This window comes from Calypte anna, chromosome 3 (genome assembly GCF_003957555.1).
Source record: "Calypte anna isolate BGI_N300 chromosome 3, bCalAnn1_v1.p, whole genome shotgun sequence".
Classification (NCBI taxonomy): Eukaryota; Metazoa; Chordata; class Aves; order Apodiformes; family Trochilidae; genus Calypte; species Calypte anna.
This window is the reverse complement of record NC_044246.1, coordinates 89,260,992-89,278,100: the sequence shown is the minus strand read 5'-3', so window position 1 is coordinate 89,278,100 and position 17,109 is coordinate 89,260,992. Positions and strand designations below refer to the sequence as shown.

The 17,109-nt window shown below is 35.5% G+C and overlaps 1 protein-coding gene across 1 annotated transcript in view; it reads right to left on the bottom strand.

Annotated features, from left to right (window-relative positions):
* EYS (eyes shut homolog) overlaps positions 1-17,109 on the bottom strand; it is a 709,634-nt gene that overhangs the window by 172,258 nt on the left and 520,267 nt on the right. Inside the window, exon 35 of the mRNA XM_030447573.1 lies at positions 14,752-14,981. Within this exon, the coding sequence (XP_030303433.1) occupies positions 14,752-14,981 (230 nt within the window). The remainder of the gene's footprint in view (positions 1-14,751; positions 14,982-17,109) is intronic.

The following is a 17,109-nucleotide window of genomic DNA, read 5'->3' as shown; positions in this document are numbered from 1 at the left end:
GTAGCAATTTTCCTCAGTGTGTGAATTCCCATGCTAATAAAATCACATTGTTTATGATTTCTTCACACGCTGCTTCAAGACCAGAGATTTCTCAGATGAAGTTAGATCATGTCCATCTGTCTCTGATCACATGGACAGGCACAGACTAGTGCAATCACACAGCATTTGGTCAAAATATAATTCAAGAAACTAATAACAGGAGCATAATTTGGACTATAATATGATAAAAGTTATGATAACATGAAGTAGTACTCTAGCAAGTCATGCAACACAGTGTGGGGTCTGGGTTTTCTTCTGACTGCAAGATTCGGAAACCTCTACCTAATCAGATAAGATCTGAACTTCAGATTTTTCTCAAGAGAAGTCACATACCAAAGCTACTCTAGGCTTCTTAATGTGTTGAATTTATGCTGAATACCCACCCTATATGGGGATGTTTTCTTTCATATCAGCCATTAACCAAGGAAACTTGCAGCAAGAGGAACTTTTTAATTACATGTACAACTGATTCCATTAAAACTAAGGCAAACTGCCTTTATGTAATTACTAGACTGACAAGCACTTTGTTTTTTTAATAACAAATAGGATCTGTTGCCAAGAATGAATTACTGATACTTGATGAACTCTTATAGTAATGATATATAGAAATAATATACTTGAAAATTGGTCAGTGCAAATGAAACCTCAGTATAATTTCTGAATGTTAATATGCTGAGATTTTAAATTTCAAGCAAAGTTAAGCTTTCCCTTGAGGAAAAAAAAAATTCTTCTGAGATAGGAAAGAAGAAAAAAAATCACTGATAATGTACACGTTTGTTTCAGAGCAATAAAACTGAAGACTTGTGTTCTGTGAAACATATAAATAGGATCCTTGAAAACACATGGAATACCTGTGGTTGGTCTTATACTACTGGCCTGTGGATTTAAAACTGCTAATCAGAAATACCTGCTTCCACAATCTAACCAATTCCACAATCTAAGGTTTCTATTCCCATGCATTCTCATGAGAATAAATTTTTCTTTGCTGACCATCATGTATGGAGATAAAGCTATCTGTATGAAAACACAACCTCTCTGGGTGATCTGCTGATTCTTACCAGAAAGGAATTTTTATGAACTTGTGGGACTTGACTGTTATCAGATATATTTCAGTATTTAATTTGTGAAACCTGACAGATTACAGTAACTGCTAATTTATTGAGCTTTATCTTCTTTAAGATACTGTATTAGCTTTCAAATGCAGCTGATCTGAATTATCAGTAACCCCATGATTTAAAAAAGATGTAAATAAGAATCTCCCTGAGACCATCCTGGACATTTAAAAAAAAACCCCATCTAGATAACGAATGGAAAAGAGAATTATCACTTGGTGAGCAGTCACATTGTTAGGAACCTACAAAAACTATAGAGGAAAGTGCAGCAATACTTGCAGTGTGGAAACAAATCCAGAGTACTACAGTGAGTCTGAGGCTAATTCAAGAATATATGAGAGATTTATTTTTCAATTTCAATAGCATGAATTTCTCTATCATGCACTGACCTTGTAGGACTACAATAGAAAAAAATACGTACTGGAAGATCAGTTTCTTGCAGAGCATGCATGGAACTGCTGCTAGTGTCCTGAAGTTCTCTCCATGAGCTACTCCCCAAAAAAGGCTTTTTTTGCAAAAAAGGTTTTTGCCTCTGAATTATTGTAGATTTCCTTGGGGATGGAGGAGGAGATGCTCTTTTCACTTCCTTTCTGATTGTTGTTTCCTCAAATAGACTCTGCATTGACTGAGAAAGTCACATTCTTTAATTTGTGACAGTCCATATTACTTTTCTTTCAGTGTATTTGCCTTTGTGATTTCTTCCCTTATATTGAACATTGTCTGTGCAAGTACCTCTTCTACTGTTACTACGAAATAACTGAATAGTTGGCTCCAGGAAACTAATGCTGTAAAGCTATGTGACATCGTCTTTCTCAAAAACATCTCTCTCTTAAGTCAAACTCTCTGGAAACTAATCTCTCTCTATGCTTCACCTTGGTGAGCTTTTGCTTTGTTTTGTTTTCTTCTTTGCTACATTTAATTCAGCTTCATAATCCACTATGTATACCAGAGAAAACCATTTCTGTGGTCTCGCTAGAATGATTCAGGCCATCTCAGAATATACGGATTATTCTTTTTTCCTAAATCCTTTCACCCTTTCCTTTATTCATGTTGTAGATGTGATGTGACATGTATAGAGCACTAAGCTAAGCTGAGTAGTGGATTCTGTTCTCTGCTGTATCATTTTGTGATGGTCCAGTGGTCACAAAAGCAATGAAAATAAGCAGCAAGCTACTGCAGATTTTGAGAGAAGGACTTCTGGAACCAGTGGAAAAACACAAGGTATAGGCCAAGTACAAGTTTTGTGGTCAAGGACAGAATGGGTAAAGCACAGTAATTAGTAATGTCAACTTTTAACATAAATATTTGATATACTTTCTGAAATAATCTCTGGTTGACAGCAGAGAAGCTATTCAGCTTTTAGTTCAACTTCTCCAATCATTTCCTAGCACTATCACTTTTGATGACTGATATGTAAACAAAAATTTAAACCCCAAATTTCTATGAAATTTTCAGTTTTATGTTCACCACATTTTATTAATTTTGATGATCACAATGGTTGCTAATGCAATTGAGCCTCATGCTCTTGGGATATTATATTAGCTTTTGAAAGCAGCTGATCTGAATGATCAGATATCCCAGGATTAGAAAAGGAAGTAAATAAGGACCTCACAACTATATATAATGAAGTACTGATTGGAGAACATACTGGTTTGTTTTGTTTTTTTTTTCTACACATACTGTTGTCCAAAAACATCAAGGGCAAAAGAATGAAGAGTAATATTTAAAAGCATTATAGGAAATCTGAAGGTAAACTTATCAGTTTTTCCTTTCATCATTATTCTTCTGACTAGATATTTAGTTACACTGCTATAGCTTCAGCCTACTACAAAGTTTTCCATTTTCTGCGAGAATAAAAAAATTGGAACTATAGCATAGAAAACATAAATGGAAGTAACAAAAATAAAGATCCTTTCCCTGCCCCATCTCTCAAAAAATAAAGAAACTTTAGTCTTTATTCAGTGGTGACAATAGGTAAACATTCATGCTCTTTTATGAGAAAAAGTCTAAGCTGGACTTGGTTGGAATAAATCTGACAGGCTAGAGAATTGCAACCAGATTTCTACCAAGAGATAAATGAATTCAGATTTTGTTTAGAAAGTATTTTCTCATTTCCAAAGTTATTGTCATCATAATAAAAGCACCACAAAGCACACTAAGAGTGTGGTGACAGCACATAAAAGCAATGAGAAAACGGAAGGAGTATTTTATGTAGAATTTTATTTCTACTAAGCATTCAGTAAAACCATCAGTAGTAAAGAACCTCACTTTGACTTCTTGTCTCAGCCACATGCTCTATTGAATGACCTGACCTTCCCACCACAGGGGCCACCACAACCACCTTCAGGCACAACCACCCTGAAAACCCTAATCACAGAATGCATGTCCTGCTGGCTCAAGTGAAAGGAGCAGACTAATCCAAACAAATGCTGTTCTAGGTGAGCAAGCTGAGCAACTGCTACATGGCCCTGTTTGCCTCATTCAGAGGTATTGTAGTTGATACCCAACGTACTCACATATGCTTTGCTGTATCTGGAACGCTAACTTCAGATTAAACTGGGAGGGACTGGAAATCAGGAATGTTTTCCACATAATTTGACTAGAAAAAGAGCAATGCCTGGACAGGCACCATACAGATTATATCACTTTCCATCTGAGCAGGGATTGAAAACCCTCAGACCAGGTCTGCCTTCTCTTTGGCAGATTACCATGCATGTAAGAATGTTAAGCAATTGTCAGATACGAGATGTTCTTGTATCCTTTGGATCATAAAAAAAGAGGTGTAGAGGTCAGTCTTTTTCTCTTCTGTTCACACTGAACTGAATGGGTTTGGCAAGTCACAAAGAACTGTAAGAGCTACAAGAAAAAAAAAAAAAGCAAGCAGAAAGGGTGATAGGAAAAGAGAGAAAACGATAAAACTATCATGAAGTTGAAATACAGTATTTCTATATGCTTTTTGTGTATTACACATATACAGACCATAGCATATAACCTGTTCATTATTATTTGGGGGAGGAAATCTGGAAAAGAAATAAGAGCATAATATCAATATTGCATGGTCTGTAACACAACATTAAGAAAGAAAAGAATAAACAGTGCTGGTCAGGTTCAATAAGAAGCATTTGTATTATTAGCAAAGAGACTACTATCTATAGATTCCTTTAGCGTTTTTCTCCCTCACATTTTTTTACTATCTGACTACATCCTCTCTTAAAGACTCATGAATCAAATGTTAAGGGAGAAAACACATTTTTTAAGGAAGCATCTTTTAAAGTGAAGCATAAAATTACTCATGTTATAAGAATAAAATAATAGAATAGATAAGTGAAGACATTGCCAAAACTCATAAAAATCCTAACGTACAGTGCCTAAGACTTATTATGACAAGTAATCTCACAAAGTAACGCATAGAGCTCTACATACTTTTGGCAGGTTGTTATGTGAAAAATAAGACACAGAAATACAATAGTACAGTATTAATCTACTCCTTCTGGAACTGTAACTCAGCAATATTTTAGAGCACCACTATGGAGTCAGAGGAAAGAATGAAGAGCACCTCTGTTCTGAAAACATATGATGCATGTTCAGATGTAACAGAAAATGCAGACAAATGCTGGGGTTGGCAAGGTCCCTGCTGAAACCTCACTTTAAATACAAAGTAGCAAACTGCCTCTGCAGTATCTGTGAGAAAAAAACACGACAAGCTGAAAGTGTTTGTGGCAAATATCAAGTATAAAATATTTATTTCCTTCCTCAAATAGTTCTGAGCTTTAATTAGCATTCTTTCTTTTTCTTTATTCTTGTAAAATATCTTCAGATGGATTAAGAATAGTGCCAATTAATAGTTTTCTTCATAAAGACTATTTTCCTCATTTTTATCTTGTATTTCTAGACAAGTTCAAAAATATTTTCCGTGTTGATTCATCCTGTCAGACAGCCTCAGAAATCTGTCCTGTCTGCTGTTCAGTAACAAAGTAGTAGTTTTTTATCCTGTTCCCTGTTCCTTTCCTTATGTCATCAACTTTTTAGCATATCAAACAGTTTCCAAAGGCTTATTTCCTTAGTGTACCTAAACCCCTGTGAAATTACATTCTTTTACAAACAAAACAAAAAGAGAAAGGGTCACTCTTACCTCATACATTTTGAGCCACTAGTTTGGATCACAGTGTTCAGTTTTGGCAAAATTTACTGTTACTGTTCTTTTAAAATCTGTCGCCTCCCCAGCATCTCTGGGTTAACTTCAGACCCTCAAGCATCAGCATATGGATTATTCATGGAAATGCTCAGGCTTTAAATCTGGGCTGACATTCTTCCCTTTATTCTCAACTGCACCCAGGTTGGTCTCCAAAACTGTCAAGAAATGGGAGACTGATTCTGATCCTGTAGAACTGAATTTATCATTTCCTCTCTTCAATCTGTCTTGATGAATCTTTGAAGGAAGAGATTTATGCAGCCTGCTGGATTTCAAAGAGCAATTAATGAAATGTGCCTTTTAATGCCTGGAAATCCTTGATTTTCTGGATATTTTCTGTGCATTAATATTTTTGGAGCGACTTAAAATACTTTTATATCAGGAGCAGAATTAACATAATAGAAATTCCTATAAAAGTCCTATATAAGAATCTCCAGAAACAGAGAGGTTTACACATTGGAACTACTATGCTCTTAACAAGAGTGCACATGTATTTAGTAGGAATACTCCCATCTTATGGTTAGTTTGGAGTCTTTTACTAGTAAAATAATTCCATAATTAAAACCTCAGACAAACGTGCAGGCATAGGCCTTTTCTGCTTTGCAGCTGTACTGCAAAAAACCCCACCCACTAGCCTGTGAAGAGAGAGGTGTCCAGCAGGGACTAGGTTCTGCTATCAAACTCCAAAAGAAACTTAAAATGCTGTACTTTGCCAAATTGTACATATTAAAGTCATATTTTTTTGTCAATTTACGCTATTCCTGTTTTCTGAAGTTCACCAGTTGCTGAAACAGATTATTCTGATGAATAAAAAGAAACAGTCACTACAGCTACAATTACTTTCGTAAGATGATAGTATTAAGAAAAATGGCATGTGCTGGAAAATATATTTTGAAGTCAGATGAACCTATAGATTTCCATTATGATTGGTAGAGCCTAATAGGATGCTTGGCTTTATTTTCTTTTGTTTATTTCCCATATTTGCATATCTCCCATACTATTCAATATGCAACAGTTTTTTATTATTTATTTATATTACAGTGTTTTTATTTTAACCTTTATATAGCTAAAGAATTCATTAAAGAAAATTCTTGATACAGGGCAATACAATTCAAATAGAAAGGTTGTTTTAATTTATGCAGTTCCTGTCTTAAATATGAACCTAACAGAAAGCAGGAATCTGACAGTAGTTTGTTTTTCTGTTTGAGCAATGCCTCAACTGTTTGGTCTGTTTGATTATGTCTTCAATATTTTCACTAATTCCACTGAAACACAGGGGAACCTCACATGCCCTCAAGCTTTTGACTCTCCCAAACATTCTGCAAATAGTTGATTTACACACATGCACAATGAAAATACTCAAGTCTATTGTGCTGCTAAGAAATTCACCTTTCAAATCTGCAGTTTCCCGTGAAGCTAAAATAGCTAAGCAGCTCAAATAGTTTTGCTATATAATTACTTGAATATTTTATCTGTTAACTGTTATTACAGAATGTAAAGAAACTACAATGGTGGGAAGAAAGACTGCCTTTTGGGACCCCTTCTGGGCTACTGCATTCAGTTCTGGAGCCCCCAGCAGAAGGACATGGAGTCCAGACAAAGTCAAGAAAGATGATCAGAGAGGGCTGGAACACCTCTCCACAGGCTGAGAAAGCTGGGGTTGTTCAGCCTGGAGAAGAAAAGGCTCCAGGGAGACCTGATAGTGGCCTTCTGGTATTGGAAAGAGCCTACAGGAAAGCTGGGGAGGGACCATTTACAAAGTGACAGAACAAGGGGAAATGGTTTTAAGCTGAAACAGGGCAGATATAGACTTGACATTTAGAAGAAATTCTTTGCTATGAGACACTGGAACAGGCTGCCCAGACAAGTTTCAGACATGCCCACCCTGGAAGTGTTCAAGTCCAGGTTGGATGGGGCTTTGAGCAACCTGATCTAATGGGAGGTGTCCCTGTCCACGGCAGCAGGGTTGGAACTATTTTATCTTTAAGGTCTCCTCCAACCCAAAACACTCTACCAGATTTAATGAATCTACATTCTTTCTGTGACTTCTGCTTCTTTTACTTATTATCCCTTTCTTGTTCCCAGAAGGACTCTGTATAAGGTAGCTTGTCCATGAAAGAATTAATTGTCACCCTAGCAAACAAGAAACTTCTAAGATCTGATTTTTAAATTATTTATCTTGCTATAATTGTGTTTCTGTGTAGATATTTTAATCAATGTTGCAATCCCCTGTTAGCCTCTTTTCTAAACTAAGCCAAAATGTGAGAAAGAGTTTGGGACTGACTGAACAGAACATTTAAGAACCTTACTATTTTAGTGTGAAGAATTGTTTTGTGTGTGTCATCACTCTCCTACTAAAGAATTTCTTCCCCATGTGTAACCTCAATCTATCCTCTTCCAGTTTAAATCCATTACCCCTCATCCTACCACTACATGCTTATCAAAAGTCCCTCCCCAGCTTTCTTGTAGGCCTCCTCCAGGTACGGGAAGGCTGCCCTAAGGTCTCCCTGGAGCCTTCTCTTGTTTCATCCTTAAATCAGAGTTTTATCCTTAGGACAGGAAACTCCCCAGTGAGTATCTGCATAACCGATTTCTCCAGCAAAGCCATTTCCTCTGCTACCAAATTGTGTAAGTATCCTATCTTCTTGAAAATGACCGCTTGCTTTGGGAAGTGACATGAAAGGTCTGCCAGTTGGAATATCCCTCTGGAAGGATGGACAAGAAAGATGTTTTAGTGGGATCTCCCTAGAGAATCCTGGTATTTTGTAGCTGAAGCTCCTTAGAGTGGTCTGGGAGCGGACAAATTGTTGCACACCTTCCTATCCAGTAATGAAACAGCCCCTCTGCTTGCAATTGCAGCATTCTTGAAATCAAAATGTTAACATAGCATAATATACCATTATCCTAACTTGGTGGCACAAATGATTTCATTGGTAAAGGGCCTAATTAACTACTGTTTATTCTGTGCTATGAAAGCAAACCCAGTCTTCTATGTCTCTTTCCTACAGCTCAAAGACATTATTTAATAGCTCACCTGCTTTATTACATGGTATTTCCTGTGAAAGAACACAAATGAGTCAAGCTCAGAAAATAAGCATTGCCACAATGCCTGGGGAGAGACATAACATTTCCGCAGATGACTTGATTATGAGCAATTTAGCACCAACGGAAAACATGGCAGCAATTCAGGTGTTACTGAAAGAAAGTTTTTCCAGAAAAAGCAATAAAAGGAGAAGAATGAAAAAAGCAAGTATTTTTCACCTATGCAACAATGGTTATCTTTGAATGAAAACTTACCCTAAGGAGCTGGAGATTAGCAGCTGAATAGGTTACAAGCTTTAGAAACAGTACATTTTTATACTCCTATTTTCAAGCAGAAAATGAAAAGAAGAAAGCTTGTTTCCTACGAATTCTGAACTTGCCATTATTTCATTTTCTGTTATCTGTTCTTGTCCATTTTGCTCTTCTTACCCATATTAAAGAAATAATGATTCAGGTGCCTAATGTTAGAAATACCAACGTTTCACAGGTCTTATCGACATAAGGAGACAAAAGGCTTCTACAGTTTTTATCAACTGTTTTCCCCAGAAACAAAAGGATAACTTTAAAGAGCACTTATCCATGCAAACCTTTACAATAAAATGCTACACCTATCTCCTTTTTAATAATGTTCAAATGAGAAAATAAATCTTGAAAAACTACTTAAAGCCAATAGTTATTTTAAATGGCTCATGACTGGATGTGAATGGATGTGAATACAAAACAGAGAATGCATTAGTGAATTGACAACTGTTTAAAACGGTTCTATCACTATCAACTGTTTTCACTGTAATCTTTCAGATCCTATAGCTGTTTGGAAGATTGTGGTTTAGGGGAAAGTGTCAGTGCATTAGTAAACAGTTTTACAGACACTGGAACACCAGCTGTTAGAGTTGCCTGGTGCTTTGAAGAGCTCCATAACTCAACTATGCTCTATAATTCAGTTATGTTCCATAACTCAACAAAGTTGCTCTTTCTTGTTATCTTCCCTCTAGGTGAAATTAAGGTGTGTCTAAGGCTGTCACTAAACTATGGTTTTAATCTATTCTTACTAATCACAGAAAATTGCAACATTTCTTTACAATTTCATGAAGTCACCGAGAAGGGGTTAAGATCTAGGTTGTTGTTTCAACTGATAAGCTATATAAATGACCAAACTAGGGGCGGAATGGGTGCACATCAGGAGCTGATGTAGCAGAATACCTGCATCCTGAACATTAAGCACATGAATCATACAGATTTCTTGAACTCTTACAGTTAAACATATGTAAACCTTACACACTCCACTGGATCTGGGACATAATGTCTAAATTAAATGAAAACATACTAGGTTGTATTAAATTTCACTTACATTGGCACTTGGCTTTTGAGGTGGTAAAGTTCTGCAAAACTGCTCAAGAGGGTAGAAGAAAGATTAGCTGAAAATTGCTTCACCACCTCCATGTCACCCAGCTTGTGTCCTTCAAAATCCTGTTTTCCTTCAATTTCAAAAACACTTTAGCAAATTAACCCACAAAAAATTAAAAAAATGGTACATAGTAAGTAATAAAACAAGATGGTATCATATTGGAGATATTTTAGACATTTCTAATAAATTCTCCATTATTTTGTGATGTAAGAAAGAAAAAAAGTAGGCACCATCTGCTAAGTCCAGGTGACTGTGCTGCTAATCAGATTACTTGTAAAATGCAGTTACAAAGTGCTAACAAATTACACCTCACAAGGTTTGCCCAGTCTCATATTGAAATGCAAGATTATATCCCTGAGCAAAAGGGCAGAGAAGAATGTTTATGTTCATTTAGATAATTCCTTTTTGCACTGCATAGCAAAATAGTACTTCTATTGAATTTTATTGTACCAAATAAACAGGTAATGGCTGGCTATTTCCTACACACAACTTTGAAATTGCTATAATGGCAACTAGTATATTGAAGCCAATATGCCAAGTTATTTAAGTTGTGGCTGAGTCTTTGTTTTTTCTAAGCTATCCTACTGTGTTCTTAATTTTTAAAGTTATCCTCTAAAATACCATTGTAAATCTAAAGGGGAAGCTTACTACTTTTTTCCAATATAGCCCAAATGCTATAGAGGTCATGTCAAATCTTTGCATACAAAAATAAATGCATTTTGTGGAAAATCAATAGATGTCTCATGGGTCTAAGACTTCAGCTGTGGTTTATAATATCAAATTAATTACTGAAGTTTATACATATGTCTAAACACATTATTTTTCTTTTTTTTCTGCTTATAGAGTCCTACAAGATTATGAAACATTTCAATGGAGAACAAAATGGGTGAAGGAAAACTTGAATTCTGGAAAAACAGGGGATATGGAGTAGCAGAATCCTGTTCATCTTTCTGGGTACCTCAAACTGAGACTCGAATGTGGAAAGGAATCCACAATTGCCATTCCTCACACACAGCTCGGTGTGTGATTCCAGTTCCTCATCCTTCTTTTTGATGCAAATTTGCAGATTTATTTTAAATTCTACACACTATAGACATTATTAGGGGGATAGAAAGACCTATGACCTACAGGAGTTATGAAACTCTATGCTTCTACAGATGTCTGAAATCACTGAAATTGGACAAATGACACTTATTTTCAAGCACAGATAAATAAATAAAAAAAATGTCAAAGATGAATGATGCTAATGAATGACACAAGTTAAATTTTTTAGGAAAAATTTCAAGAAAAGCCAATAGTAAAAGAACCCTCTGTTTGGGATGATATTATATACTGCTCAACAAATTAGTAATTCAACAATTGTTTCTCAGGGAAAAAAAATGTAGCATAGTCTCCAGGTGGGATTGCTGCAAGATAAATGCCTTTAATAGCCTCTCATTTTACTCCCAGTTTTGCAGCCTTTCAAAGGCGTTGACCTTTAAGTAATGTACATAATATACACAGGAAATATATAAAATTAAACAGGTTTCCTGGGTTTAACACATGACATTTAAATATTATTTTTATTGAACAATTTAAAAAACTTTTACAGAATTACTAAAAATTCTGGAGACTTTAAAAATGTTAATCTTATAATTAACAGTCAGGGACATACTTTCCCTCACAAGCAAGACAGTGATGTTCCAAACCTATCACTATGAACTTTACAGTAATAGACAGCCATCTGCTTTCGTGCTAAAGCTGAAGCATTATGTTTTTTCCATGTGTGTGTAGGGATTTCACAATAAAGCAGATATAACAGCTTATCTAAGAAAGAATTGTTTCATGGAAGAAAGAATGATACACTTCAAAATAAAGTAAAAAAACTGTTTACTCAGAAATTAAAAAAGGTAGCTCAGAGTACACTACTTTTCACTGTATTCCCTATCTACCCTCCCTTTCTATTGTATGACCTAGCACTCAATGTGCAGTAATACAGATTAAATTTACACTGGCAGCAAATTTTCTAGGCTGAATTGAAAGTTAGAGTTTTTTAAAGAAAGTGTGTAGCAACTTCTAAGTGTCAGATAACTTTGGAAATTTTAATTAAAAAAAGGAAAATGTGAATTTAGCAAATACATTCATGTGTATCCTTAATTTTATATTTCCATAGAAAAATTGAGATAGATTCCCATTTTTCAAAGTTCTGTTTTAAGGACATTTCAGAAATATTTTACTATTTAAAGTAAATACACTATGAATTAAAATAAACTGGCTCGGCATTATGTATCCATACTGACACTTATGAGTTCAACATATTTCTTGTAAGGGCAGCACAAACTGCTGGACCTTATTAGTTAAGGAACAATCAAATAGGAAAATACAGTATTGCATTATATAACACACTATCAAGTTGAGCCTCATAACTGAGATAATGTCATTCACTTGTTTTCACTCTAGAAGATGGTTTTATATGCTGACAGAAATATGCAGTAGTTAGCAAGAAACTAAGTGGTGTATCTTAACTTAGACAGGAAAAAAAGAGAATGCACACATTCTAGTGAAGCCAAGATGTCTACACAGGGTTTGTAGATAAGACCCTGTAGTATCCTGTGCTGACTCTTACTGTGCCAGTTGAGTGTATGATATATATGCTTGGTGAAATTTGGTTAAAGGTAGATATAAAGTAGAACACTGAGATGGATTAATAACTCCATACTAGTGAAATGCACAGGTATAAATTACATGATTTTAAAAGATCACAACAATCGCTAAAAAGTCAAGAGACAATTTGCTTGACTAGAACACAGTTTCTGAATTCTATACATAATAATTTACTTCCTCCTTTGCAAAATTTATAGTAAATCATAAAATGATTACAGATATCCTTGGCTTCTTTAATTATCACTTCTCTATATAGAGTTCTTGAAGAACTGATCCCTGAATATCCCAGGTTTATAATGGTAGCTTAGTTGGGAAGTTTCTGGTCTCATTATGCTAAATTTATCAATCTTATCGATATTTTAATCTTATCGATTACATAAAATCATATTATGCTTTAGTTAATGTTCAGCTACTAAATACAGAAATCATTAAATCTGATCCTGTTCTATATATACACAAAATGTGACAGCACAGGCCCTGAGCTGTAGCTGCCCCAGTGAGCTGCCAATGAGCCTGTCACATCCAGCAGCCCTGGATGACCTGGGAGCAGTAAGCAGAAGCTGTTCCCTCTATGCATAGTGGGGTTGTAGATGGTAAAAGCAGTGCTGTGTGCAGAGAGGAACTCTTTCATTTGTCATCTCTGCACAAAGGGGAAAAAAAAAAGTGAAATTTTCTTCTTCCAGAGCCAGAACTATTAAAAAACATCCTACACAGAAAAATGGATCACAGTTAAACTCTCATCAGCAAGCATGCCTGCAAGCTTCAGCAAAGCAAATGGCATCTATTCCATTTTAGAAAAAAGAAAAAGATATCTCATGGAAACTAGACATCCACCATTAAAAAGATGATATGGTTATACAGTTGAGGTTATATTCTCAAAGGAGCTACTCGTTTCAGATTTTTTTTAAAGCCTGTGTTCTGATTTTTTTTTTTAATAGAATCTTTAAAGGTGTGTCTAACAGAGAAAACTTCAGTCCTAAACATCAGAGATTCATTTAAAATTGTGACTTAATATAATAATCCCCTGCTTTTAATTTACTCTTCAGATAATCATAACTTAGTCATATTTTCAGACAGGATTTTTGAATCAGTCAGAGAAAGAGAAAGAAGGGCACCATTTAATTTATGCAGGTAAGATAAATATGAAATTCCCTTGGAAATATATTAGAAGACAGTCAGCTCATCCCATTTCATGAACTGACCAGGCCTGTACTAGTTAAGATGCACAGAAAAAAAAGAGGTCAGGTTAATGTATTTTTGAATGAGCAGCTCAAAACCAGATGTCTCAGTCAATGCACTGGAAGGTAGTTCTACCAAAGTCCATGGCACAGGAAGGTAACTACTTAGCCCAGATAATATGATTCAAACATAGATTATGTCATTTTTCATTAAAAACATCAAGCTTAGAAGAATCGTAGAGACTGACAGATCAACTGTCAGAAAAAGGCAGCAATCAGATATTGGTAGAAGGCACCAGGGGGGTCCAGGCAAGATGCCAAAAGAGTAGTTGTGCATATACACTCATATGGCCTATTACTGCAGCAAGTCTATCAAACTCCTGCTTAAATTTAATATTGCTTATTGCTGGCATGATCCTTGGCAAAGCCAAAACCTGATCCCATCCAGAATTTTGCAGATGATGATGATTCAAACTGTGTTCTCTGGAACACAGAAGTGAATTCTGGCACATAAAAGGTATGTAAATAAGTCAAACACTTTACTGAACATACTTAATTGAAATACACACTGAATGGAGAGTAAATATGTTATTGTTGAAGAATATGGTTTTTAGGTTCCACCTTTTTATAGTGCAGTTTGCACAGCTCCCATACATTGAAAGCAAGTGCAAATATTATGTAAATGCCAAATGCATAGAAAATACTAACAGAATTCAATTTTAACACTGAACATTTAAAAATATATTATCTAACTTATAAAAAGGAATAAGCTGTGGAAATGGAAAACAATCTTTTGAGGGATTCTCATTTTTAAGTTAATTTCCTTCTGCCTTTGAAATAGTATGTTGCATTACATGCGCTGATACTGTACATTAATAATTTCAACAAATAATAGTTAATTTTTTTATTAACTTAAGTCTGCAACTCTTAGTAGTGTGTCTGACTGATATCAAGCCTCTTGCACAGCAAATAAATATTATTCTGAACACCTCAATTAATCTGCTCCTGAGTTACCAACAATATCTGCAATGAAAAGCACAGAAACACAATTATTATGATGCTCTCTTCCCTTTTTCCTGCTCCAAAGAGGCTTAAGACTTGTATTTCATAACTCACAGAAAAAGAATGAACCATGACTACCTTTTTCGCAGAACCGACCAGTGAAGTGTAGCGGGCAGTCGCACTGGAAGGAGGTGGCCCCAGTAGGCAGAGAGAGAGGATGACAAGTCCCTCCATTATGGCACAGCCCTTCCTGGCATACAGATGGCAATTTAGGGGAAATCAGAGAGGGCACAACAGGCTCAGGCAACTCAGGCACATCAGAGGAAACCATAGGGAATGCTGTTGGCAGATGTGTGGATACAGGAATCCTGGAAGGAATCATGGAAGGAGAAAGACAGTGGATCAAAACAAACAAACAAACAAAATCACAAGACCTAATTTTGCTACTACTTCACCTTCATTTAAAAACAGCTGGTTTATTTCCTTTAGAAATTCAGATTTTATTTGTGACTATATTAGTTATTCCCAAATCAAGTCCCCACCCTAAAATCTCACAAAAAGTTAAGGAAGGTATTTTTCCCTTAAAGGGAGCAAGAAATAAGCACAGGGGGCATAGTTTATAGGTGTTCTCATGATTCCTTTTGGGTGCATGCCAATCCAGGGATAAATAAATACATACATATATTATTAAATATTTCATTGCTTGAAGTTAGTAGATCTTGTAAAACTGTTCTAGAAAACGTTTTCTGTACAAGTAGAATAAGCATAAGAATCCAAAAGGAAAATGCTGTGATATAGCAATTAATCATCTTTTGATTCAAATAAAAAACTAAGGGGAGAGAGAAAGGGAGATATTTTATTTTCATTTTCCCCATAAATTTTCTTGTTTAGAATGACATGGCATTTCAATTTTTGACCTCTCACATTAGCTACTAGATTGACATGTTAATCAGTTAACCTTTTTAATAATTTCCTATCTAAAAGTTTCTAAAATCAGTTAGCCATGCTACCTGTTTGCCCTGGTTATCAGCTCTGTTAATTATTCTTTTTTATTTATCCAGAGAAACAAACTTGTGACTCACTAAAGCTGTACAACTTTAAGGCTACTGATTTACCTACCAAAACAAGTTATGTGCATCACAAAATTTACTAAGGAAATCAAAAGTCTATGAAGACTGACTATTTAATCAGCTTGCACAGTTAAAAAAATAGTTTTCACAAAATTTTACATACGAGATAGACATTCCTCTCTCATTTGATGAAGTTCAAGAGGTACTACTTTTTCCAGAAAGAAACTTCTAATGCTGAAATGTGGCAACAGTAATCTAATAAAATGACTTACTGTTTTTACTACGTTAGTAATTTAAAAATTCCTAAATACTTTTACTATGTCTTAATGTTGTGCAAACTAAATCATGTTAGAGAAACAGAGACTAGGCTGAACTGCAATGTCGCTTACATTTTAGCCAAAACAGAACATAAAAATAAAATTCTTCTTACAATGGTTTAGAGGCATCACAGGCAGTGAAAATCAGCATTTTTGCCAATGTGTTAAACATCACTAGCCATATGCTTAGATGCTTTTGTTGAAAATGGTAGTATAAACCTCAAAAAACCTCAAATTTAAAAAATCATTTATTGGCCCCTGCTGTACCCTTCCCTCTCTCCTTGTAACCTACTCTTGTATCAGCTAAAATGTCTGCTTCACTGTATTGTAGAGGTTGGAGTATGTCTTAAAAAGAAGCATTTGAAAGGGACAATGCAACATGAGAGCAGAGTGTGTCTGTAGAAGTAAGACCAATGGGGAGGCAGAGGTGTGCTGCCCATTCACCACTCCAGGAATGTGTCTTCTCGAATCAACCTTCCAAATTTTTTACATATCCCATTTACTCACGAAAACCTGAAAACTGATTTTAATAATTTACTTTTTGGATTCTGTATTTTAGACAACAGTAACAAACTTATTAGTATTCTGGAAGAAAACAATGTAATGCATCCCAAATGAATATGTTGCATGTAAAGCTCACTATTGAAAAATCAGTACTCTGAATAATCAATACAGCATCTCCACAAAAACAGTGATACATGCTGAGAGGCAAGGAGGAAGGAAAAGAACATGGACAGGGGTCTAGGACAATTTGGCACTGCCAGCTTCCTGTGGTGAATGAGGTGGCACGAAGGAGCAGGAGGGAAGATGGCAAACAAAAATTGCCTCTTTCCCAGCAGAAATGGGGAGATACACAGAGCAGTAATGGTGAGGGGAGCATCAGAAGGATATACTGAAGCAGAGACATATAATATGTCCAAAATATAGCATAGCCAAACCACAAACACTGTGATGGTTAGAAATGAGGATACAGGTATTTCAAGGCAATTAAAACCATCCACTTTATATGAAAGAGAAGCATCCAAAAAGATGCAGACAACAGGCAAGCTGAAAACAAATCCCTAAAAGATTTTGGAGACAGAGGACTTTCTGATAAGAGACTTGGAATT